Here is a 24,278-nt window from a genome sequence, read left to right on the forward strand (position 1 = left end):
ATTAAAATAAGGCAGATGACATGAACCTCTGTGAGAGCTTCTTGAGGTCAAGGGCCTGTCTAAATTTTGTGTCTCTCCTAGCACTTGGTACATGGAAGAAGTCTAATTTAAAAAAAAAAAAAAACCCTTACCTTCCGTCTAAGAGTCAATACCGGGTATTGGTTCCACGACAGAAGAGGGGTAAGGGCTAGCTGCTCGGGGTCACACAGTGTCTGAGGCCAGACTTTTAACTCAAAACCTTCCGTCTCTAGGCCTGGCTTTCAATCTATCAAGTCACCTAGCTGCTCCCACGTCTAGTATTTGTGGATATCCATCCGTCTGCCGTGGCAAGATCTCACCACGTGAGGAAGGCCCAACAATTTCAAAAACTACAACTCCCAGGTATCATTGCATCTAAAGCGCCGCAAGAACTTCCCGGGGAGGAACGTTGCATGAAGCCTCAAACCAAAAAACTAACGGCCGACCTCGGAGTGCTCAGTCTTCAGCTTGTCTGCCGCACTGCCTGCTTTCTTGCTTTCAGGCGTTCTTCTTAGACACCTCTGCCCAGACACTAAGGGGTCCTGTCGCTGAGCTTCGCGCAGACGCACTCGCCTCGCTGTTTGAGTTCGCACAGACGCACAAGCCTCCTTTAGGGTCCTCATTCGGTAGTGCATGGTTCGTGGACCACTCGAGAGCGCTTAGTTTCCTTTGCTTCCCGACGTGATATGGATGACGAAGAGGAGACCTATCGGCTATGGAAGATCCGTAAGACCATCATGCAGGTACGAGTGTGGACGCCCTTGTCTCCAATGAAAGACAGAAAGGGAAGGGGGCGCGCTAGGGTAGCGGGAGGGGAAGGCGGTGAGCGGTGGGTAAGAGGCTGGGGGAGGGGAAGACAGAGGAGGGGGCACGTGGGGAGGGTGAGTGAGAAGGGAGGACGGAGTAGGACGCGTGGGGGACGAGGAAGGAAGGGCGGGGGTCGCGTGGGAGGTTGTGTTCTGGGACAGTAGTGGAGGCTGGAGAAAGGTGCGGGGCGGGGGGGTGGGGACTGTGTGGAAGCGAGGCCAGTTAGTGAGAAGAGACATGAAAGGGTTGGAGGACCCGCTCGGAGGAAGGTGAGCGCTTTTTCTTTTTTTGCTTTACACTTTGCTTACGTGCTGCCAATTCGTATATCTAGAGTTTTCCCTGCTTCTCCGAATTCTTTGGTGTATCATTTCTTAAAGTTCAGCAATATTCTATTGCCTTCATATACCACAGTTTATTTAGCAGTTTCCTAGTCGGTGGGTATCTACTCCATTTTCAGTTCTCTGCTCCCACAAAAAATGCTGCTACAATATTTGGATGTATGTGATCCTTTTCTGTCTTTCAGTCTCTTGAGTCTGTAGGGGATCTCAGAATGATTTTAGGAAACATTTAGGGACAACTAAGTGGCTCAGTGGATAGAGCACCAGGCTTGGAGTTGTTCAACTCTGGGCTCAGACACTCCTTAGCTGTATGTCCCTGGGCATATCATTTAACCTGTTTCCTAGCCCTTATCTCTCTTTTTCCTTGGAACCTATACTTTGTAACAATTCTAAGATAGAAGGTTAGGGTTTTAACAAATTAGCAAACTGAAAACCGTCTTAAATAAGTGCAAAGTATTGTACTTAATGTTGAGGGTACAACTAGAAAAGACATACCCTGCTTTCTAGGAACTTAGGTTTGTAAAGGGCAAAAGAACACATAGAGGAGGTTCAGCTGTAAGTCAGATGGTCCTTAGAGTGCAGTCGCAAAGTAGTGTATAAGTTTAAACCCTTACCTTCCTCCTTAGAGGAATTCTGTGTATTAGTTCTAAAGCAGAAGAGTGATAAGTGCTAGACAGTGCCCAGAGTCACATAGCTAGCACCTCCCATCTCTAGTACTGGCTCTCAATCCATTGAACCACCCAGCTGCCCCTAGTGTATCATTTTTAATGACATCCCCACTGCTAAAATCATATCAGTTCCTGGGGCTGGAGTAGCTGTTAGCTGTAGCATCCTCAGAAACAGTTGGTTAGGACACATCAAGGGTTGTTTCCCAGGATGATGGTTGGGAGTAGGACCAGTGGCCTAGGGCAGTGATGGCGAACTTTTTAGAGGACTGCCAGGTTACAAACTGGGTGCTGTCCCCCCCCCCCCCCCCCCCACGTAGCATGCCTCATCCCTACTTGCATTCCTTGCTCCCCCTTACCTCACACAGGGGAGGGAAGAAGCACTCCAATTGGGCTACTGGACTGAGGGATAAGTGAAGTGAGGAATGTCCTCAGTGAGTGTAGAGAGGGGGAGGGGAATAGCCCAAGGGCTCTGTTCCTCCCTATCTCTGCTGCCTGTAAGCCATCCACCTTACCCTCTGTAAGCTCCCATTGAGCAGCTGGGCAGAGTTGTGAGAGAAAAAAATGCCCTCTGGCACAGCAGAAGGGAGCAGCTCCACTTGAATCCCTCTGCCTTTCTAGTAATGAACTCTGGAGGGGGGTGGCCCAGTGCCCACAGAGAGCATTCTGTGTGCCATAGGTTTATCATCACTGGCTCAGGGGAGTGCTGCCACTTCCAGGATTCTTGAGTTTATAATAGCACTTGGTATTGACAGTGGCAAGGAAAGTGACTTTTGGACTGAAGAAATCACTGGAAGCAGAAGCCCAGGGTTTCCAAAGTTTTGGGGATATTTCAAAACTCTTGAGTATCTCCAAGGGAAGGGAAGAGATAATGGTTTGTTTGACTTGCCTGGCATATGTTGCCTCTTTCTCCCTTAGGGTGAACCACCTTACAGCTCAAGCTATGCTGACTTACCAACCATGTAGTAGTTGTTGGTCAGTTGTCTTTACCTCACAATTTCCTATTCATCCTTATTTGCACATAATTGTTTGCTTTTTCTCTCTTCCATTAGATTCAAAGTCCTATGCTAAGTCTTTTGAGATTTGAAGGGAGAATGGTAGTGGTTTGACTCTCCTTGGATGAACCACTTCCTATTATTTTTCCCTTAAGGTGCTTCGCCTATCAGCTAGACTTATTTGCCTGCCTCATAGCTAAAAAGACATGGAGATGTTAGTCATTTTTTGGGGGTATAATTCCAGATTACTTTCCAGAATGTTTGGATTAATGTGTAGCTCCACCAACAGTAAGTTATGCATACTTGTCTTTTTGCACTCCCCTTCAATGTTGATTATTCCCATCTATTGTCATTATTCTGGGTGTAAGGTAAAACCTCAGAGTTTTTCTCTTGTTAAAGCATTCTTTCAAAAGGTTAACAGGTTTTTTTTTTTAATAACTGCCTCTGTCTTTTATGTTCAAGATCATTTTATCAATTGAGGGGAAGATCCTTGGTCTTATATGTGATAGTTCCCTTTTTTATCTTTGATATCAGGCATCAACAACAGAAAGACCTTCATATACACAACATAGCAGCTTTTTAAAAAACAAAGAACCAGGAACAGATTCTCATAAGTGAGAATGACTAAGATTGTGATACATGAAAATACGAATAGAATTCATAGAAACATGAGGACACTTATTAATTGAGGCAGAGTGAAATAAGCAGAACTAGTAAAAAAGCATATATATATAATTACAACAACAATGCAAATAGAATGGACCAAGGCAAAAGAAGGCTGGGCTAACCCTGCTTGGTCTGGAAGAAAAAATGAGAAGGCATACTTCTCTTTTTTCTTTGCAGAAGTGGGAGACTATGGATCCAGAACATTACCTATACTTTTTTTTTTGTAATTTTATTTTATTTTCAGTTCCAAATTGTCTCCCTCCTCCACCTAATCAGAAGGCAAGAAAAATAAAACTCATTATTGCAAATATGTATAGTCATGCAAAACAAATTCCCACATTAGCCATGTACATAAGAGAAAAGAGAATATGTTTTAATTTGCACTGAATTCATCACCTCTCTGTGAAGTGGAAAGCTTCATGAATCTTTCATAATTGTTGGGAGGGCACCTCATTGTGGTAGTGAGAGTACCACAGTCTTTGAAAGTTAATTATCTTTATAGTAACATTGTACAAATTGTTCTGCTCACTAGTCTTCCCTTTTTTTTTCTTTCTGAAATCATAACAGTTATTTCTTATAATAGTATTCTATTTGCCATAACTTGTTCAGCCATCCCCAGTCGATGGACATCTGCTCAGTTTCCAACTCTTTGATATCACAAAGAGAGCTGCTAACAATGTTTTTGTACACATCTATTTTTTTTTTAATTTTTATCTCTGGAATGTAGGCCCAAGTAGCCATTCTCTATATTGTTAGATTCAGTTTATATGTGTTAGTTTTATTGAACTGCTTTTCATATGTTTGACTTGTCTTTGGTTAAATTCTTCCCCAGGCACATAAGCTAGATCTGTGACTGTACAAATCACTTAACCTTTCTGAGTCTCTTTCATTTCCTGTAATATGGGAATGATATTAGCACCTAGTTCATTAGGATTATTGTGAGGGTCAACTGACTATTTGTAAAGTGCCTTTTGTAAGCCATGAAGCAATAAATGTGAGCTGTTATTATTTTTTTCCTGTTTTGCCAAACAGGAAAGAAACAAGATATGGAAGAGGAGAGGTTTCTGAAGTAAGTTGAGAGCTTGAGTGGAAGAACAAATTTAATTTGTCTTCAGAGACTGAAGTGGTAGAGGTTATAGTATGAGAAGATTACAAAGTCGGTATTATAATTCTCTTTATAGAAACAGACCAGATCAGGGATAGCAGAAAGCAGTGACCTTTGAGGGAGTTGGGATAGGACTGGCCTAACACTCATTGAATGTGTCTTAGCTAAGCAAAATTGTCTAAGATGAAGAGGTGATATATGTGTAGTAAGAGGGATTCAGGTTAGATGTGAGAAATTCTTGATAGTTGGTGAGAATTGTTAAGTGGCAGACCATGAGACTTCTACATTCAAAGACAAAAAGGCTGGTCCCCCTGTGTTAGATGCATAGAATGTTCTCTTGGAGTCCCTTCTGACATCCAGCTCTTATTTCACAGTTATGCCATGATCGGGGCTACTTGGTGACCCAGGATGAATTAGATCAGACTTTGGAAGAGTTCAAAGCCCAGTTTGGGGATAAACCTAGTGAAGGACGGCCTCGACGAACTGATCTGACTGTATTAGTGGCTCACAATGATGACCCCACTGACCAAATGTTTGTCTTCTTCCCAGGTAAAGAAAAAACTGAATAGTAAGAATCTGTTGCTTTACAAAATAAATTCAGTGTATTTCCTAGCCCCTGGAAGTTTTGGGAGGCCCATGTGGCATTTAAATGTGAGGGATTGGCAAGTTTTAGATCCTTCATCTCAAAAAATGGAACTAATATAATACTTGTACTTTCTATCTAACCTAGTGGGATTATTGTGAAGAGATCATTTTGTAAAATGTTGCTGTATTTGAAGTGAGTTGTGATTGGTTGAATTGTACCTGTGACTGTTTACAGGTCTATCAGATAAGATTACTCTCTGGCAAAGCTACGTTGTGTGGCAGTTGTAAGGTAAACTCCTAGCTCTCCTCCCAGTCAGTGGTACTGATGTGGGGGTTGGGAGCTTGATGTTTATCTACATTCTTCCTCCCTACCAGAGCTGCTGCTATATCATGTACACATAAATTTCTGTGCAAACTGGAAATCCCATTTGGGCATACCTATTATTCCCTGAGAAAGCCATTTCCATCTCTACCTCAAATCTGCCACATCAGGGCTCCCTCTTGTTTTCCCCAGTACTGGCATAGGATGGAAACAACCTCAGAGATTGAATTCAAGTCCATCATATTACAGAGGGGACCCAGACCTGGAGTAGCTTGTCAAAGGCCATGACAAATAAAGCATTTGTAGAACTAAACTTGTCAGCTTCCTGACTTCATATTCCATGTTCTTTCCTGCATATAATGCTGCCAGTCACTTCTGATAAGGAGATGAAAGTGCTGACTTCTAAGAAATTGGTTAGACCTAGAGTTCTCCTCTGATGCTTATTAGTTTTATTACCACTATAGGAAAGGGCTTCAAAGTGCTTGAAGACTGGGTCAGTGGAACTTAAGCTTTAGCTGATCCTACTAAATTAGAAAGGTTTTAAGTATGTACCTAGAATTCGTTTGCAGAGGCTCATAGGCTCTGGCTAATGCATTTAACTGGCTATTGCAATTAAGCAAATGTCCAAGAAAATATGTTTGGGTGGTAAGCTTTATCATTAAGGCAGTGAAAACCACAACTGAAAAATGGGTTCTTGAAATACCAAATTGTGTATTTAGTGGGAAGGGAGGGAAGACCTCTGGATCTAGGGAGACAGTTAGAGGGGGGTAAAGGGTAAGAGTCTATGTGACAGAATTGTAGTTGAAAATATTCTTATTTTTTAATCTTCCTAGAGGAACCAAAGGTTGGTATAAAGACCATCAAGATGTACTGTCAGCGAATGCAAGAGGAGAACATCACCAGGGCCCTCATCGTGGTGCAACAGGGCATGACACCCTCTGCCAAGCAGGTGCCAGAGGAGAGAAAAACTCTGATTCCCCTCCCCCCCCCCCTTACACTCCCCATTTGGGCTTTGATGGGCTATTCTTTACTAATCTTTCTGACCCTCTCCAGCATTAGTCTGCAATGCTTGGGTGGAAAGGGCTACTCACACCTTGCTCTTCCTCATGGGTCACAGTGCAGAGCCAGCTTCAGAAACTGTCCCGTCATTCAGACTAGGAACATCTAAACAAGGTAGTAGCTGAATTGTTCAGAATGTTTTGCCACTTCCTGTTTGCTTCAAGAGGAACAAACTTACTCTTGTTTTCCCTCTCACTGCTAGATAGTTTGTAAAACCACAGTAGTGTTGTAGCTATGAGGGAGGAGTAAAGAGACCAGTATCTTCTATCCTTCTTAATCCCTGGAGTCAGCACCTTTCTTTGTCTTAGGAGAAGACAGGGCAGACAGCTGAAAATAGCAAAGACATTTTGGCACTAAAGATCCTTTTTGTGATTCTGGAATTAAGTCAGTCCATTCAAGAAATTGAATAAAGTACAAAGAGGGTGGAAGGACTTGCTAGATAGTCCCATCTCTACTAGCTGTTTGACCTTGGTCAAGGGACTTCTCTGAGCCTTAGTTGCCCCCTATGAAATGGTGATATCTGCCTCTACTACTCAGTTGTTTTGTAGACCAGTTAAAATAGTAAATGTGGAAGTAAACACGGGATTCAGAAGTAAATAAACAGGATTCAGAAGTAAATAAAAAGTTTAAAATGATATTGCCTGCAGCTAGATAGTGCAATGGGATAGAGTGCCCAATCTAGAATCAGTAAGACCTGATTTAAAATTCAGCCACACTTACTAACTGTGACCCTGGATAAGTCACTTAATCCTGTTTGCCTCAGTTTCCATTTCCTTCATAGACCATAATTTGGTTGCGTCCTTTCCTATGTTGAGAGTTCTGAAAAATATTTTTGTAAGTGTGGATCTTTCCTCTTTCTTTTAATTCCTTGAGATATAGCTCCACTAATGGTTTTGCAGGCTTTCTCAGGTTCATAGATTTCTCCAGAGTCGCTCAGGAGTCAATGATAAGACCGGCCTAAAATTCAGGACTTCCTACTTTAATTCCACCTGAATCCTTTGTAAAGAATGAGTATTAAGGATATTGGACTTTGTACAGTGTTGGTTTCTTTTCTTTTTAGTCACTGGTTGACATGGCTCCCAAGTATATCCTAGAGCAGTTTCTACAGCAGGAGCTACTCATCAATATCACAGAACATGAGGTGAGTCACTTAGTCTTTTTTTTTTAGTAATGTTTTATTTTTTCCAATCACATGTAAAAATAAGTTTTAGACATCCATTTAAAAATTTTTTTGAGTTTAGAACTGAATCCTCTCCCATTTTTCATCTTCCTTCCCTATTCCCTCCTGTCTCCCCTCCCTGAGATGGTAAGCAATCTGATACAGATTTTACATGTACAATCATGTAAAACATTTTTTCATGGTAGTCATTTTGTGGAAGAGATCTCAAACAAAAATAAAGGGAAAAAAAGAAGATAGTAAATATAGCATGTTTCAGTCTGTATTCAGACTTGATTTCTTACTTCTCAGTGTGGTGAAATCATTTTGAACTCATTAGGGAAAAAGGAATAAAGAAGTATAGAGGCCTTATAGGACCTCCTCTTGTGGATATCAAAAACAGTTGATTCCTAAGGGCTAAATGCCCAGCCATTTGCAAAAGAAGATGGAGGAAGTTAGGCATCTGTCCATACAAGACACAACAGTCATAGATTGTCTGCTGGAAGGAACTTTAGAGATGATCCTGCTTAGACCTTGAGGCAGAAAGGGGCCAGAACATTAGCCTGTTTCTAGTGCAGTGCTCTTCCCAGGTTCCACCCAGCTCTAGTTGGAGAAATAAGACAAGTATATCTAGTCATTAGAAGTCAGTATAAAGGTTTATGGCTTACTTCTTGCTGTCTTGGTTACAGAGGAGGAAACAACTGTGTAGGAAAATTTTGCTTCTTGAAGTTAGAGATGATTTGAAGGATGTTGGAATACAGGAAAAGGAGGCAGAGGCAGAAATGGGCATATGTGTAGTAGGGAATGCCCGAGTAGTTGCCAGGGTGATTACAAACATTAGAGAAGGGGGACAGTCTCCAGTACAGAGGGCAGTGAGAAAAACCTGGATTAGCTAGAGCGATGCACACCTCTCTCTTTTTTTATTCAGAGATTTTATTTTTCCAATTACATGTTGTAGCAATTTGCAACATATGGTTTTTTCCTGAAATTCTAAGATCCAAATTGTCTTTCTTCCCTCTTAAGAGATGGTAAGCAATTTGGTCTGGATTATACATGTATTATTATGCAAACTATACTTCCATATTGATCATTGTTGTAAGAAAATGCTCCAAAATCCCAAAATAAAACTCAGTAAATAAATGTGAAAATAGTATGCTTTGATCTGCATCTGACTAACAGTGTGGTCTCTGGAGGAAGATAGCATTCTTTGTCTTAAGTCCCTTAGAAATGTTCTAAATCATTGTATTGCTGAGAATAGCTAAGTCTTTCACAATTAATCATTATTCAGTATTGCTGTTACTGTGTACAATGTTCTCCCAGTTCTGCTTAAAATAAGCACATCAGTTTGTGTAAATCTTTCCATCCTTTTCTGAAATCATCCTGCTTACTATTTCTTGCAGCATAAAAGTATTTCATTACCAGCATGTATCACAGTTTGTTCAGCCATTCTCCAATTGATGGACATCCTGTCAATTTCCATTTCTTTACCACCACAAAAAGAGCTGTTATAAATAAAGTACTCTACTATAAATAAAATTTAAATGAAAAATACTAGTAGGCCCTTTCCCCTTTTTTATGATCTTTTTAGTGTGCATAGTTTTATAGCTCTTTGGATATAATTCCAAATTACCTTCCAGAATGGTTGGATCAGTTCACAACTCCACCAAAAATGCATTAGTGTCCCAATTTTCATGCACTTCTATTTCATAAGGAACCAAATGCCTAAACAAATAAGAAAGCATTTTAGTGTTTTCTGTGTACTAAGGGCCAAGGATACAAATAGAAATAGGCTGCCCTCCAGGAGCTCACATTCTTAAGTGAGAAGAGTACATTTAGGAGAGTGTTGACCATGAAGTGAGTATTCTGACTTGGAGAATGAAGAGAATAGTAAGTTCATACGCCTTCTGTAGAAGCAGTGACAAGATTGGTTTGATTTTGGTTTCAGACCTGGAAAGCAGGGAGAAGGCCCAGTCTAGAGATGAGAGGCTCCCACAGCTGCTCCAAGATGGCCATTGGTTTTTTGCTTTGTTTCTGTAAGTGCCTAGCACACACAGTAGGCACTTAATGTTAGTTCATTGATTGGGAGCTAAGATTCCCCACGCACCTAACAGATAAAACATCCAGGAGAGATAGTATCAAGAGTACAGACTGGCCATAGCACTGCTGGGCTTATACCCCAAAGAGATAATAAGGAAAAATACATGTACAAGAATATTCATAGCTGCGCTCTTTGTGGTGGCAAAAAATTGGAAAAGGAGGGGATGCCCTTCGATTGGGGAATGGCTGACCACAATCAAACGTAATGGACTTCTCCATTAGTGGCAATGCAGTGATCCTGAACAACTCGGAGAGATCTACAAGAAAGAATGCTATCCACATTCAGAGGAAAAACTGTGGGAGTAAAAACACCGAAGAAAAACAACTGCTTGATTACATGGGTTGAGGGGGATATGGTCGGGGATATAGACCCTAAAGGAACATCCTAGTGCAAACATCAACAGCATGGAAATGGGTTCTGATCAAAGACACATGTAGTACCCAGTGGAATTGCATGTCGGCAATGGGAAGGGTGGGTAGAGGGGAGGGAGGAATAGAATATGATTTTTGTAACCAAGGAATAATGTTTGAAATTGACCAAATAAAATAATTAAAAAAAGAATGTAGACTGAACACCCTGTAAGAGATCTCTTTCTAACTCGATTCCTAGTTTAGACCTTCACTTCAACGGTCCCATTTTATTTTCTTCCTAATTTTGTAATTTGTTGTTTTTTCTTACAGTTGGTTCCAGAGCACGTTGTCATGACAAAAGAGGAAGTCACTGAGCTGTTGGCACGATAGTATCCTTTATGCTCCCCTTGTTGACCCCTTTCCTTGTGTGGAAACTCTTAAGTGCTTAGGGTGGCCAAGAAGGGTGTGGCGAGTGTGGGGAGGCCCTTTACCAGGGGTATAGGGCAGTTAGTTTTTCCTTCACTCTCTTCATCAGTAAGCTTCGAGAAAACCAGCTGCCCAGAATCCAGGCTGGAGATCCTGTGGCACGTTATTTTGGAATAAAACGAGGACAGGTAAGGAAACAGAACTGACTAAGGATGTGGTAGTGTTACTGTCATCCATCCAATAATAACCAGATTAGCAACCTCAAAGGCATCTTCATTTCCCCCTCCCCTCTCCTCCTTTCTACAGTTACTTTGCCAAGTCTTCTCCATTTGACTTACTTGCTATGGCCACTTTCTCACCACTCACGTAGCCAACACCCTAGCTTTGGTTTAAGCTCCCATCTTCTTGCCAGGTGAAACTATTGATTTTCCTACCTAGTGTGTCTCCTCAAGTCTGTACTCAATTCTCAAATGATAAAAAAGATTTGTGGCTTCATTAGATGCTCCTTCCAATGATGTAATCCTAGATTGCTGCAAACTATTCCTAAAAAACACAGCTTTAACCATGTCATGTCCCTTCTCAAGAGATATCAGTGGTTCCCTGTTGCCTTTGAATAAAATATAGGCTAGTCTTTCAAGATGGATTTTCTAGCCACCTCCCCCATTCACATAAACCTCCTGTCTGATCCAATCAGATTGCCCTGCTAACTAGCTGTTCTCCATCTCCTGATTTCTGGCTTAAAGTGAAAATGACTCTCCATGTCTGGAATACAGTTAGACCCCCTTATCGCTGTTTCAGTTATCCAAGGTTGACTCAAAGGACTGAAGGTCTGCCATGTGAAGAGACAGAAGTCTCTGTGGCAGCAAGCACTGTACCCCCAGGGTCTGTTTGGTTTCCGCTGTAGCTTTTTTTTTTTTTGCTTTGGGTGATGGGGAGGCTAGGGAGTGCTGAGGCAAGGGTCAGGAAGGTAGGGAGAGAGCCATATATTTATAAGAATCAGCATATGTTTGCTTATACCTACTTCCATCTGCAGTAGATCTTAGAGTGTATCCATTGCAGATATGGGGCCTTCCTGTATTTCCACATCAAGCGGGGTTAGAAGTTTCCTTCAAGTACAGTGCAGGTTCTTTTTTTCCTTCAGACAGTCTTTCTGATCCTCCCTTTATTAGGACTTTCTCCCTCACTTGTGTACATGTCTTCCCACAGTAGAATGTAAACCCCTTCATCATTCAACTTTATCTCCGGTACCCAGCTCATTGGTTGGTACCTAATAAGTGTGTATTAAATTGGGTAAGGAGCCTTAGATTTTCAAGTCTTTGGACCTTGTGAATCCCTTCTAATGTTTTGATCCAGAAAACATTGTAAATCAATGAGGATTGGGGAGATCCTCAGTAAATTCAGAGGAGATGGGTGGCTAGGGAGTAAAGGGAAACAGGGCTGGTGTTGTCCTGGTCACAGGAGGCGCTACCCAGTCAGGATGGTACTTGAGGTAAGGGCAGAAGTGGGATTCTGGAGATGGATGCTGATCCAGAGTGCTCCCAAGCATGGGGTCTAGTGGATGAGAACATTGCCTATTTGAAAATTGTTGGAGGGAGCAGCTAGGTGGCTCCGTGGAATGAGAACCAGGCCTAGAAATGGAGGATCCTGGGTTCAAATGTGGCCTCAGATACTTTTCAAACTGTTGACCTGGGCAAGTTATTTGACTGCCATTGCTTAGTCCTTACAGCTCAGGTTTGGCGGGGTTGGGTGGGGAGAAATAAAATCATTGGAAGGATTATTGTTGCGGCAAAACAGGGGGCCTGGCTTTGAGAGACCCCTTGTAGTTTTTGAGTTTGCCAATGGCAATTTGAGCTCCTTTGATCCAGTTAAATCGGCACACCTGCAGAAAGAGTTAGACGTATTCCTGTGGGTTTGAGTTCTTTCCAGTGGCAGGTGAGAACTTCAGCTCTTCCCCTGTCTGCTGAAAGGACATTTACCTCTGCATTCCTACATGTGAGGAGGCTTCCCACCTCCTCCTTTTGCTCTCTTCTGTGAGGAATTTCTATGTATGCACTGTTCTCTGCAGTCCAGGGCTTAGCACTTTCATTTACAATCATCCCTCTGCTATATTGCGGTTCACTTATGGTAGCTTCATTCTGTCACAGGTTTTTAAAAATATATACCTAATTCTATGTTGTGGAGTTTTCACTATATCTCGGGATTTTGTGGATGAATACCATACTGTACACAATGGAAATGCAGTATGCCACTACTTTGTGGATTTTCACCTATCGAGGGGTCTCTGGAACATAACTCCCGCAATAAGCGAAGGTGATTGCTAACATGGTGCCATAGTCTTTGTCTGATTTTCTCTTTTCTCAGGTTAAATGGCTTACTTTGAAAAACCTGCTGGGTTCACAAAATCAAAATTGACTGTAATATATCAATGTAATGATATAACACCGGCTGCCAGATATATAGTGCTCACTTTTGTATGTTTTTTCTCGTGTTACAGCATAAGCCCCCAAAGATAATTAAGTGATTTGTCAGATTAGCAGAAGCCTGGTTCTCTTCTCATTTTCTTTTATTCAGAAAACATTTTTTAGAGTATGTGCTGGAGAAGAGCACACAGTGGGGCTCTCAAGATAATGATCCAAGAGAAACAATAAAATCATTACAAAGGCTTCCCTGACACATTAGAAAATGTTAAGTCGCTTTAGAGCTGGAAGCCCTCACTTTACAAGGGAGTCACAGGTCCCAATGGTTTGAGTGACTTGCTATGGTCACATGGGTAGGGAGTTAAATAGCAGAATCAGGACTTGAAACCAAGTCCTCCCAATCCTGTGCTCATCCTACTGTGCCACAACACTGCCTTGAGACTGATTACACAAGGGGGCGTTGGGTGAGTCAGTCACTGTGTGGGAAGAATGGGATCAAAGTTGATGGATCAGATGACATTCGAGTGAGACCAAATCTGTTTGCTTTCTTTTTTTTTTTCCTATCCAACAAATAAAGATGAGTTTTTCCTTTGGATTTGTAGGTGGTTAAGATCATAAGGCCCAGTGAGACTGCAGGCAGATATATCACTTACCGACTGGTGCAGTAATGGACTGCTTCCTTCCCAAAAAGTAAGTAGAGGCTATTCTTTCCGCCTCTGATCGTGCTGAATTCATTCAGACTCTTGCTCTGGAATTCCTGCTGAAAAGATGTCCGTGTTCCTCCCTAACCATCCTGATAATTTGCTTGGAGGATGAAGGGTGAGGGAGGAGGGTTACATTTAGGTCTCTGGTACCTCCAGAGGTCTTTTCAAACCTGAGCACATCCTCCTCCCCTTATTCTCTCAGGGATAACTCTGGAGCTTGGGGCTGGAAGGGGATGTAAATACTAAACCTGCTTATATTCTGCCAAACCCACAAAAGTGTTCACTCTGAGGACCCTGGAGAAGGTATCCAGGCTCAAGAGAGCCACAGGATGCCTTGTGGGACCGTGCAACAAACAAAATAGGGGAGCTCTCAGAGTCCTAACCCTCCCCTAGCAAGGCTGCCTGCCTGCCTCTTATTCCCAGCTCAGACCCTGCCTTCTGGGGAGCCCTGCCCAGGCCCACTCTCCACCTCTGCCACTGAACCAGGAGCACCTCCAGGGAAGCACTGTCTTGGCTCTGCCCTTCACCAGAGGGCCAAAGGTCAGTGCTAAATTGCCTCTCAGCAATTTAGAAGGTCCAGCATCTCATTTATGTATATTCTGCCTTTACCAGTATATATCACAAGAGCGTTAGGTAAGGGAATAAATTGACCTGTCTTCAGACTTCAGCTCTGCTACTTGCTGAGAGTGACCTTAGATAAGTGACCTGACTTCCAGACCCTACTGTCCTCCTCCTGTTCGGTGTCATTTCTGCCCTGGCCCTTCCTCTCCAGCTCCCTCCTGGGTTTGCTTTCCCTAAAAATGATCTCACCCCCCACTCTTTTTAAAGCGCCATGGTTAGACAACAGTCACATGGCCCATGCCCAAACCCAGAGCTTTTCCAGCATTAAAGGGCCTGGCACACTGGCACTCTTTGAGAACCCAGAGTTGGGTCCACTCTTGAGAGGAATTGTAGAAGATTTTACTGGAGTTGAATTGTAAATCTCACTAATTGACTTTTTACCTGATGGGTTGCTGGGAAACAAATCCCTCTTAAGCTCAGTCTGAGCCACCAGTGGCCTGTTTTTCGGTGTCCCAGCTGTAGTATTTCCCCCTGTGTATAGCAGGCAAAGAAAAGCACAGTCTCTGCCTTGGACCTCTGATAAAAGGATACCGTAATCCTCTGGGGAGCGTGAGAGTGGGATGGCCAGGCACGCAGATTTTGCCTTCCCCCTGCAGTCCCCCTACAGTCCCCTGACTCCTGAGGGCTCTCCTTGCCCCAAGTGCCAAAATGCTGTCCATATGGCACAGTGCTGACCATCTCATCCCCTCAGTTTACTCCTGTGACCTCAAATAGCCTGGGGGGTCTGATCCTTTCCGTTCACAACTTGGTCCTTAGGGTCCATGACTTCCCTTTCCCCAGAGTATGGGCCAGCCAGACTCTCCACACCTGAACCCTGTCCTACCTCACCTCTGCCCCTTCCAGACTTACCTCAAACATTGTTTTCTGCATGGAATTTTGGTTGATGTCCTTGGCTGCTAGGGCGGCCCCAGGAAATTAGCTTGTCTGAATTTTGTCTGTGTGTTGTACAGGTTATCTACCCCAAGTAGAATGTCATCTTGAGGCATGGACATTGATGCCTTTCCCCATACTGACCCGCACATTGTTGTGTCTGACTCTCCATGACCCCCATTTGGGGTCTTCTTGGCAGAGATACTGGAGTGGTTTGCCATTTCCTTCTCCAGCTCATTTTACAGATGAGGAAACTGAGACAAACTGGATTAAGTGACTTGTCCAGGGACACACAGCTAGCATGTGTCCAAGGTCAGATTTCCGAGTCAGATTTCCAATTCTGCCTGCCTTTCTCTCTGCCCTTCCTGGCACATAGTAGAAATATAATTCTATAATGCTATATGAAGAAATATAATGCTTGTTGATTGTTTGCCATTCTTTCATGTTGCCTAGGCATCCCTGGAGCTATGTCAACCAGACCTGGGAAGGGCCCGACTTCCACGTGACTAATCGTGTGCTGCTGTGCATGCTGCCCAACCTGGTGAAGAAAGCATGGGTTTTCTTGCTTGTTCAACAGGACTGGAACTGGAGACAAGAAATGACGCGGGTTCACAAAATAAAATGTACGTCACAGCTCTTGTATCTTGGTCTCTCAACCACCCTTTGCAGAGCTGCCCCAAATCTGGCTAGTAAGCTGCTCCGATGATCACACTGCCTCTAGGGCAAATGACTAACAACTCCTCTTTGACCTTTCCTCTCTTCCCATCATGCACCGACTCCCGTGTTCCTCTGGAGAAACAGCTTTCCTTTTCTGATTCTGCTGATGCCTTTTGTAGGCTTTACCTCATACCTGCAGCCCCTTCCTTAATTTTTGCCTATTGAAGTTACTCTCATTCATTCCTAGCTTTAGGGAGCCATTTCTTTCATGAAACCACATCTTGGTAAAGTGGCATGGTGGAAGCGGGCATCAGACTGAGGAAGAAGAGTCTGAAATCTCACGTGCTTTTCGTGTCACTATTAAATGGCAGCCCTACCATGGAGGGTTTTAAAAAAGCTTCTTAGTTCTAAGAAGAGCGGTAAGGGCTAAATGAATTGCCCAGGGTCACAGGGCTAAGACAAGTGTCTGAGGCCCGATTTGAACTAGGTCCTCCCACTTCCTACCTACCTGCCCCTCTATCATAGGGTTTTTGTGAGAGTGAAATGGATGTCAAGTGCTTTGCGAATCCCAAAGCACTATATGAACACCAAGTTATTTATTTCTCCTGTAAAAATGATCTCCCCTCTCATTTTCTAGTTTTAGATTTTACCTTCATTCTACTTTGTTTTGTACTTGTTTGCACATACTCTGGGATGTGTCGTTTTTCTTTTTTGTATCCCCAAGTGCCTAGTACTCAATAAACAGTTTAATTGAAATGTGTGGTCGGGTTCATTTCGGGAGACATAAGATCTGGTTTCCAAGTTTTAGCTAGATTAGTGCCAGTCGATGAGGGATTTAGGGAGGTGGGTTTCAGGATCAATTCTCGACCCTTTGGGATTGATCCAGGTGATTTGAGGGAGCACAAATGAGGCTGTGACAACTGTTTCCAAGAGAGTATCTTTATTCTCTGCAGAGGAGCTGGCATTTGGCCTGAGCGATGAGGGGTGCTGACTGTAAGGATAATTTTAGGATTATGACCTAATCTAAATTAATTTTTGGTTGCCATGGAATATCCCAAATAAAATACCCAAGTATAGAGGAAAGGAATTAAGAAATGAGAGGGAAAACTCTGGTTTCTAGTTAGAATTTCTAAGTCCCAGCCAGGGGAAGAGATTCTCAAGAAGTTTGGGCCTTTTCTGGAGGCTTCACGCCTGCAGAAAGGCGGGGTCACCAAGTCTGCTCTTCACTCACCAACGGTGACTGTCTTAAAGAAGTCTGTGTGTTGGTCTTCCAGTCCCTCCTGAGTCAGTGCTCGAATGTCCAAATGAATGTATATTCTCAAAAAGAATGTCCCAATCTGAACTTTTCATCCTCTTTTATAGATCTTTTTCTCGTGTCCCCTCTAAATTTTAATGTCTACCAATCACATCAGACGCTTTTCTCCGGGAATGTCCGTTCTTTAGTTCTCATCTTGTTCAGTAAGATTATATCTTTGAGTTACTCAGCACTTCCTCAAGTTCACTTTTTGTTAGTTACTTAACCTTTTTGTGATTAATTTACCTTTTGTAGTTACTTAACTACAATTCTAGCGTCACTCTAAAGGAAGATCTAAGTACCTTCATTGTCACAATCAGGAGGTCACTAAATCCAATCTTCACCATGCAATGCCTGTTGTGCCACCAAGCTTGCCTCTGGGAGAGTCTAGCCTGCTTTCACCTTTGCTTTCTGTGGCAACAGCCTCAAGCCTTTGGAGTAAATTTGTTCAGCCTGGCTCCGGACCCAGCAGGGGTTCCATCCACAGTTCCACCTAAGCTCTGGGGTTCTGGGCAGTCTCTTCCGTTCCACCTTTCCTTTTTGTGGTGGGGGAGTGTTGGGAGCAGGAGGAATGGAGAGAGAACACCTGCGTGGGGTTAGACAGGCCTTGGCTTACAACCGGTTTTGGGCCTTGGCAACAAGTCTTGGAACATAACCCGCTGATACAGGCCCCTGCCAAACATATGAGGAAGAAGAGGCCGCCCCCTTGTGGCTTTCCTGTGCTTAGGAGAGCTCTAGGTAGGTCTACAGGAAACCCCATGTATGAGTGGCTATTCATAGGCTTAGTGCCCATTCAAAGATGCTTGTCTGGCCCTGGAAAAGGATTCCTTTCCTCCTGCCTTCCGGCCTGAGCTGAATGAAATGCAAGCCAAGGACACCTCCATCTACTTTTGAGGCCTAGCTGCCAGCACGAGCCATTGTGGCAGCATTTGAACCTCGGATCTCCAGAAGCTTAGACCTGGCCTTCCCCATTATCTCAGGGAAATTCCCCTCACTTGAGTAGAGGCAGGTGACAAGGTTGGTTGTTCACTTCCAGAGGAGGAAATGGGCTCTGAGTTTTGTAAGCAAAGGAATTCATATTTTTAAGATATATGTGCACTTCAGAGTCTCCAGGGTGAATAAATCTATGCAAACCATGAGCGCTAGTGCCAAGAGACCACCAGATTGATTCTGTCCCTGGCGGCTCGTGTGCCCCTGCTCTGTGGCTGTGCTGGAAGAACACCCCCCAATCCTCGATCATAGGACGATCTTTCCTCTATTCTGAGCACGAGGACCACCTCCTACCCATCAGACCTGCTGGTGCTCCGCATGGCTAAATGGAAAGACCTGGGTTTGAATCCCAGCTCCAATACAGTGGCTGGGTGAACTTGATGAGTCTCTACCCTGTGCAAGCCTCGGGTACCTTTTCTGGTAAAGTTGTGAGGAACCTCCCATGATCTACCCCGCGGCTGCTGGGAGGGAAGCTTTTTGCAAGCCTTAAAAGCAGGATTGTTTATGTATTGTGACAAGGAAATCACTTAAAAGACTGATATATATTAATTTAAGGTCGCCAAGGAATTCAGCTATGTAATTCCTAAATGAAAACTCAAGTCAGCAGTCAACCTTTTATAGAGTTTAATTACAAACAGGAGGAAGAAAGGTATTAGAGATAGAGAGAGAGAGGGAGAGAGAAAGGGGAGAGAAGGGAATAGGGCTGAAATAGCCCCTCTGTTTAGGCTGGGCCAAAAGGCCCAAGCCCTTAGATAGCTGAGGCAAAGAAAAGAGATCAGTCCCTATCACTCACGTGACCAAAATGGAGAAACAGTCTCAGGGGCCTCCACCTCCAGCTTCCTTCAGAGCAAGCTTCTCAGCCAAAACTCTCCAGCCACCCCTCAGTCCTCAGACCCCTCTCTCTTTAAGCAAACCATCCAAGTTCCCTCCCCTCAGTTCTCACATCTACCAATCACTGTCCATGTCTTTCCTGTGCCAATGGTGGCTCTAGCTTAACCCAGGACCGCCCAGAGGTCTGTGGCTTTGCACATGTCTGTTGAAGGTCATATCCTCAAATAATTAAATTTTGATCTATGCTGCAGCCCTTCCTCAATCCTGTTAGGACTGAGTAGGGGGGAAATTGATTCCAAGTATCTCTATTGTATCAATTCAAAAATCAATCATGACTCAAAGAACTTCCTGTTCTATGCTTCAGCATAGGTCAAAGCCCTTTCCATTGTTCAGCAAAAGGTTTCTGTCCTAAAGTAATCTTAAGTAGGGAGGAGGGGGAAACTCTCATGCCAATGGGGTTCCCATTCCAATACACTATCAGTAGGAAATTTTTCAAGTATGAAATTTCCCAATGGTGAAATTTCCAACATTTATAAGTCTAAGAAATGTTAAGGTTTACAGTATCTGTATATATACACTGACTGTGGTTACTTCCAGCACAGGCAGAAGCAACTTGGTCAGCTGCTGTATGAATGGGGGGGGGGGGGGGTAAGGGTCAGCTGGAGGGAGTTAGCAGCCTGGCCAGCATTCCTGTGACACTCCTATCTGGGTCTGGGCAAGGCCTCTATTGGGGCTCCTCTTTGCGGTAGGCCCAGACTCAGGATCTGCCCAAGTGCACACTGCGGGCAGGAACTCCAGCCGGGACCACCGCCTTGGGATGAAGGGACAAAGCAGGATGGATCCAGTCTGACTTGTGCATGTGAAGGAGCTCACTTCTGGATTTCAAAATCATTTAATTTGCAAAGCTTAAGGCCGGCTCCCAGGCAGACCAGGAACCTGAAGCTGCCTTTTCCAAAGGCTCGAGCCCACCCGCTAGGGGCCTGGTTAGAGCCCAACCTACATCCAAGGAGAAGGAAGCTGCCTATTCGACGCCTCTTCTACCATACTGAAGGCACGGCGTTTGGGCCGCTGGGGGCGCTGGACCCAAGATGGCTCAGGGGGAGCACCACACCACCTCCATTTCCCCGTGGTCCCTTGCCTCTCCACACCAAGAGCCCCGCCCATTTTGAAGTACAGTCCCGGCCCTCCCCTGTGACCACGCCAGCAGGAATCCCAGCGTGAAGTTCCTTCCAGATCCATGGAGAAAAGAAGGTGGAAAAAACACCCTGGAGCTCCCATGGCGAGGCCCAGGGGAAAGTGACAGTTCAGAGCTCTGCAGAACATCTTGGCTCGGCCCTGTCTGCCCAGGACCAGCTGCAGAACTCGGGGTTATTTTTCCCAGGTCTCACCCAACCAGGCTTCTCCCTCATCTGTTTTTATGTCTCAAACGGGTCCCCGACTTTTCCCAGATTCTCCGCTGACAGCTTCCGTTCACACAAACTCTGGCCGCCTTTCCCTGTGGGTGCCCATGGCGATCTTCCCGGCACGGAGCCGGACCGTGGGCAGCTGCCAGCCCCGGAGGATGTTATTGGACTGGTTGGTGTTATAAGAAGAGAGGGGCGGGAGCTGCTCGCCATCCCCCTCGCTCTGTGCCCCTCTGCCTGGGGCCAGCTGCTCTGCACTCCCACTGTAGCTCGGAGACCCTTCCTCGGCGCTCGTCTCACACTCCTGCTTCATCAAGAGGCTGAGGCGGCGCAGGGCACTGGCACCATCGGACGCCTGCAGGTCGGGGCTGTCTTCTAGTTCCGAGTCGGAGTCGTTGGAACGGTTAATGGATTCTGGGAAGACCAAAGAAAAATCAAAGCTCTTGTTTAGGTGCCAGTTACAGGATAAAAACCATTTTGTTTCTGTTCATTCAGTACTTTACCAAAACACTTACTGTGTGCACTGTACTAGTTAACACGCTCGGGATACAGAGACGAGAAATAGTTTCTCCCCTTAAAAAAAGCTTTCCTTCCATTAAGGGATATGCCGTATATGCTAATAAGGAAGTCAGAAGAACAGAACACTGATAGCTTACTACCTGACCTGTGTGTTCTTGGGCAAATCACAACTGTAAAGGAGGGGTCTGGACCACTTGGTCTCTGAGATCCCTTCTTGCTTCTTGCTCTAGGACTGGATCAAAAAAGGATTCTAGAGGGCAGCTACTTGGCTCAGTGGATTGAGAGTCAGGCTTAGAGACAAGAAGTCCTGGGTTCAAATTTGGCCTTAGGCACTTCCTAGCTGTGTGACCCTGGTCAAGTCACTTGACCCCCATTGCCTAGCCCTTACCTTTCTTCTGCCTTGGAGCCAATACACAGTATGGATTCTAAGATGGAAGGTGAGGGGTTAAAAAAAGAAGAAAGAAGGAAATGATACTAATTGGAAGAGACGAGAGTTGGTAGCAGGCATGGGAGCCATCACAAGAGTGGATGATGACATGCAGGGAAGAGGCTGGTCTGGCTCGGAGTTAGATTTGCTCAAGGAGAGTAACATGAAATGTCTCAAAAGGTAGATGAGAGCCACTTCATGGAGGGCTCTAAATGTCAAACTGAATTTTCACTTTATCCTGGAAGCAATGGAGAGAGCCACTGACGCTTTTTAAGCATAGAAGATGCTTAGTCAGAACCATGCCTAAGAAGTCATCATTTTGGCCTTTGTATGATGGAGGAATTGGAAAGAAGGGATCTGGAAGCAAAGAGATCAATGATATGGCTTCTGTGGCCATCTCAGCAAGAATGAGGTTTTTAAGTAGAAAAGCACTCATCTAAAAGATAAGAGAGATAAATAAAACTGAAAGTAAGACCACTGAACTAATAATAAATAGGACAAGGAGCTGGTTTTATGAGGAAAAAAAAAAGAAAATTGATAAACTACTGGTCAATTTAATTAAAAATAGGAAAGAAAACCAACTTACCAATATCAAAAATGAAAAAGGTGAAATTACAACCAATGAAGAAGAAATTAAAGCAATTACTGGGGGTTATTATTTTGTCCAACTCCATGGCAATAAATCTGATAATCTATGGGAAACAAATATTTACAAAAATGTGATCTGTCCAGATTAACAAAAGAGGAACTAGAATACTTAAACATCAGAGAAAGAGAAATTGAATAAATCATCCAAGAATTCCCTAAAAAAAGGCCCCAGGGCCAGAAGGATTCACACATGAATTCTACACAAACATTCAAAGAACAATGAAATTCAGTATACAGAAGCTTGTTTGGAAAAGATTGGGGAAGAAGGAATTCTTCCAAACACCTCATGACACAAATATGGTAATGATACCTAAGTCAGGAAAAACAGAACAAAATCCCTACAGATTAATCTCCCTAATGAATATTGTTGCAAAAATTTCAATAAAATACTACGAAGGAGATTACCTCACTGTATCACAAGGATCCTACACTATGACTAAATAAGTTTAATACCAGGAATGCAGGGATAGTTCGATATTAGGAAAACTATTAGCATAATTTTGACTGTGTCCATGACAAAACCAACAAAAACCAATTGATTATCTCGATGAATGCAGAAAAAAAGCCTTTGACAAAATACAACAGCCATTCTTTATTAAAGACACTAGAAAACAATGGAAATAAAAGGAGCTTTCCTTGAAGTGATAGAGGGTGTCTAAACCCACCAGCAAGCATTATCTATAAGGGGATAAACTGGAATTCTCAGTAAGATCAGAATTCGTGAAGCAAGGATGCTTACTATCACCACTACCATTTAATATCATTCTAGAAATGCTAGCTATTGCAATAAGAGCAGATAAAGAAATGGAAGGAGGGGGCAGCTGGGTAGCTCAGTGGATTGAGAGCCAGGCCTAGAGATGGAAGGTCCTGGGTTCAAATCTAACCTCTGACACTTCCCAGCTGTTTGACCCTGGGCAAGTCACTTAACGTCCATCGCCTAGCCCTTACCATTCTTCTGCCTTGGAGCCAATACACAGTATTGACTCCAAGATGGAGTCCAAGATGGAGGAAAGATTTTAAGACCAAGCAAGAGTTAGAAAAAATTACAAAATGCAAAATAAATAATTTTGATTACATTAAATAAAAAAAAAGGTTTGGTACAAACAAAACCAGTGTAACCAAAATTAGAAGAGAAGCAACAAATTGGGAAACAACCTTTATAACAAAAACCTCTGACAAAGGTCTAATCACTCAAATTTATAAGGAGCTAAATCAATTGTACAAAAAATCAAGCCATTCTCCAATTGATAAATGGACAAGGGACACGAATAGGCAATTTTCAGACAAAGAAATCAAAACTATTAATAAGCACATGAAAAAGTGCTCTACATCTCTTATAATCAGAGAGATGCAAATCAAAACAACTCTGAGGTATCACCTCACACCTAGCAGATTGGCTAACATGACAACAAAGGAAAGTAATGAATGCTGGAGGGGATGTGGCAAAGTGGGAACACTTAATTCATTGCTGGTGGAGTTGTGAATTGATCCAACCATTCTGGAAGGCAATTTGGAACTATGCCCAAAGGGCGCTAAAAGACTGTCTGCCCTTTGACCCAGCCATAGCACTGCTGGGTCTGTACCCCAAAGAGATAATAAGGAAAAAAACTTGTACAAGAATATCCATAGCTGCATTCTTTGTGGCGGCCAAAAATTGGAAAATGAGGGGATGCCCTTCGATTGGGGAATGGCTGAGCAAATTGTGGTATCTGTTGGTGATGGAATACTATTGTGATAAAAGGAATAATAAAGTGGAGGAATTCCATGGAGACTGGAACGACCTCCAGGAAGTGATGCAGAGTGAAAGGAGCAGAACCAGGAAAACATTGTACAGAGAAACGGATACACTGTGGCACAATCGAATGTAATGGACTTCTCTACTAGCAGCAATACAATGACCCAGAACAATTCTGAGGGACTTATGAGAAAAAAACACTATTCACATTTCGAGAAAGAACTGTGGGAGCAGAAACACAGAAGAAAAATAACTGCTTGATCATATGGGTTGATGGGGATATAACTGGGGATGCAGACTCTAAATGATCATACTAGTGCAAATATCAATAATATGGAAATAGGTTCTGATCAATGACACATGTAAAACCCAGTGGGATTATGCATCAGTTATGGGGGGGAGGGGTAGAGAACATGAGTCTTGTAACCATGGAAAAATATTCTAAATCATCTAATTAAATAAAATAAATTTAAAAAAAAAGAATAATCGGGCCTTGTCGGCTCGGCACTTTTTAGACTTACAAAGCAATTTCTAATGACCCTGCCAAGTGATCTATACAAGTATGATCATTC

At 43.4% G+C, this 24,278-nt stretch overlaps 2 protein-coding genes across 9 annotated transcripts in view; one reads left to right on the forward strand and one right to left on the reverse strand.

Annotated features, from left to right (window-relative positions):
- Window positions 1-567: 567 nt before the first annotated feature.
- Window positions 568-16,615, forward strand: POLR2E (RNA polymerase II, I and III subunit E). 2 transcript variants are annotated; one of them, XM_001365226.5, is made up of 8 exons: window positions 568-761; window positions 4,969-5,143; window positions 6,335-6,450; window positions 7,621-7,701; window positions 10,495-10,553; window positions 10,700-10,778; window positions 13,610-13,697; window positions 15,656-16,615. In XM_001365226.5, the coding sequence occupies exons 1-7, from the start codon at window positions 705-707 to the stop codon at window positions 13,673-13,675; spliced, it is 633 nt and encodes a 210-aa protein (XP_001365263.1). In that variant the 5' UTR covers window positions 568-704; the 3' UTR covers window positions 13,676-13,697; window positions 15,656-16,615. The 2 variants fall into 2 exon arrangements, with proteins under 2 accessions (XP_001365263.1, XP_056678229.1); XM_056822251.1 differs by lacking the exon at window positions 15,656-16,615 and adding an exon at window positions 14,135-14,255 and having other exon boundaries at window positions 577-761.
- Window positions 16,616-18,750: 2,135 nt separating this feature from the next.
- ARHGAP45 (Rho GTPase activating protein 45) overlaps window positions 18,751-24,278 on the reverse strand; it is a 44,658-nt gene continuing 39,130 nt past the window's right edge. For all 7 annotated transcript variants that reach the window (XM_007489375.2, XM_007489380.3, XM_007489379.3 and 4 more), the window contains one exon: window positions 18,751-20,791. In XM_007489375.2, the coding sequence (XP_007489437.1) occupies window positions 20,445-20,791 (347 nt within the window). In that variant the 3' untranslated portion in view covers window positions 18,751-20,444. The remainder of the gene's footprint in view (window positions 20,792-24,278) is intronic.

Source organism: Monodelphis domestica, chromosome 3 (genome assembly GCF_027887165.1).
Source record: "Monodelphis domestica isolate mMonDom1 chromosome 3, mMonDom1.pri, whole genome shotgun sequence".
In the NCBI taxonomy this organism is placed as follows: Eukaryota; Metazoa; Chordata; class Mammalia; order Didelphimorphia; family Didelphidae; genus Monodelphis; species Monodelphis domestica.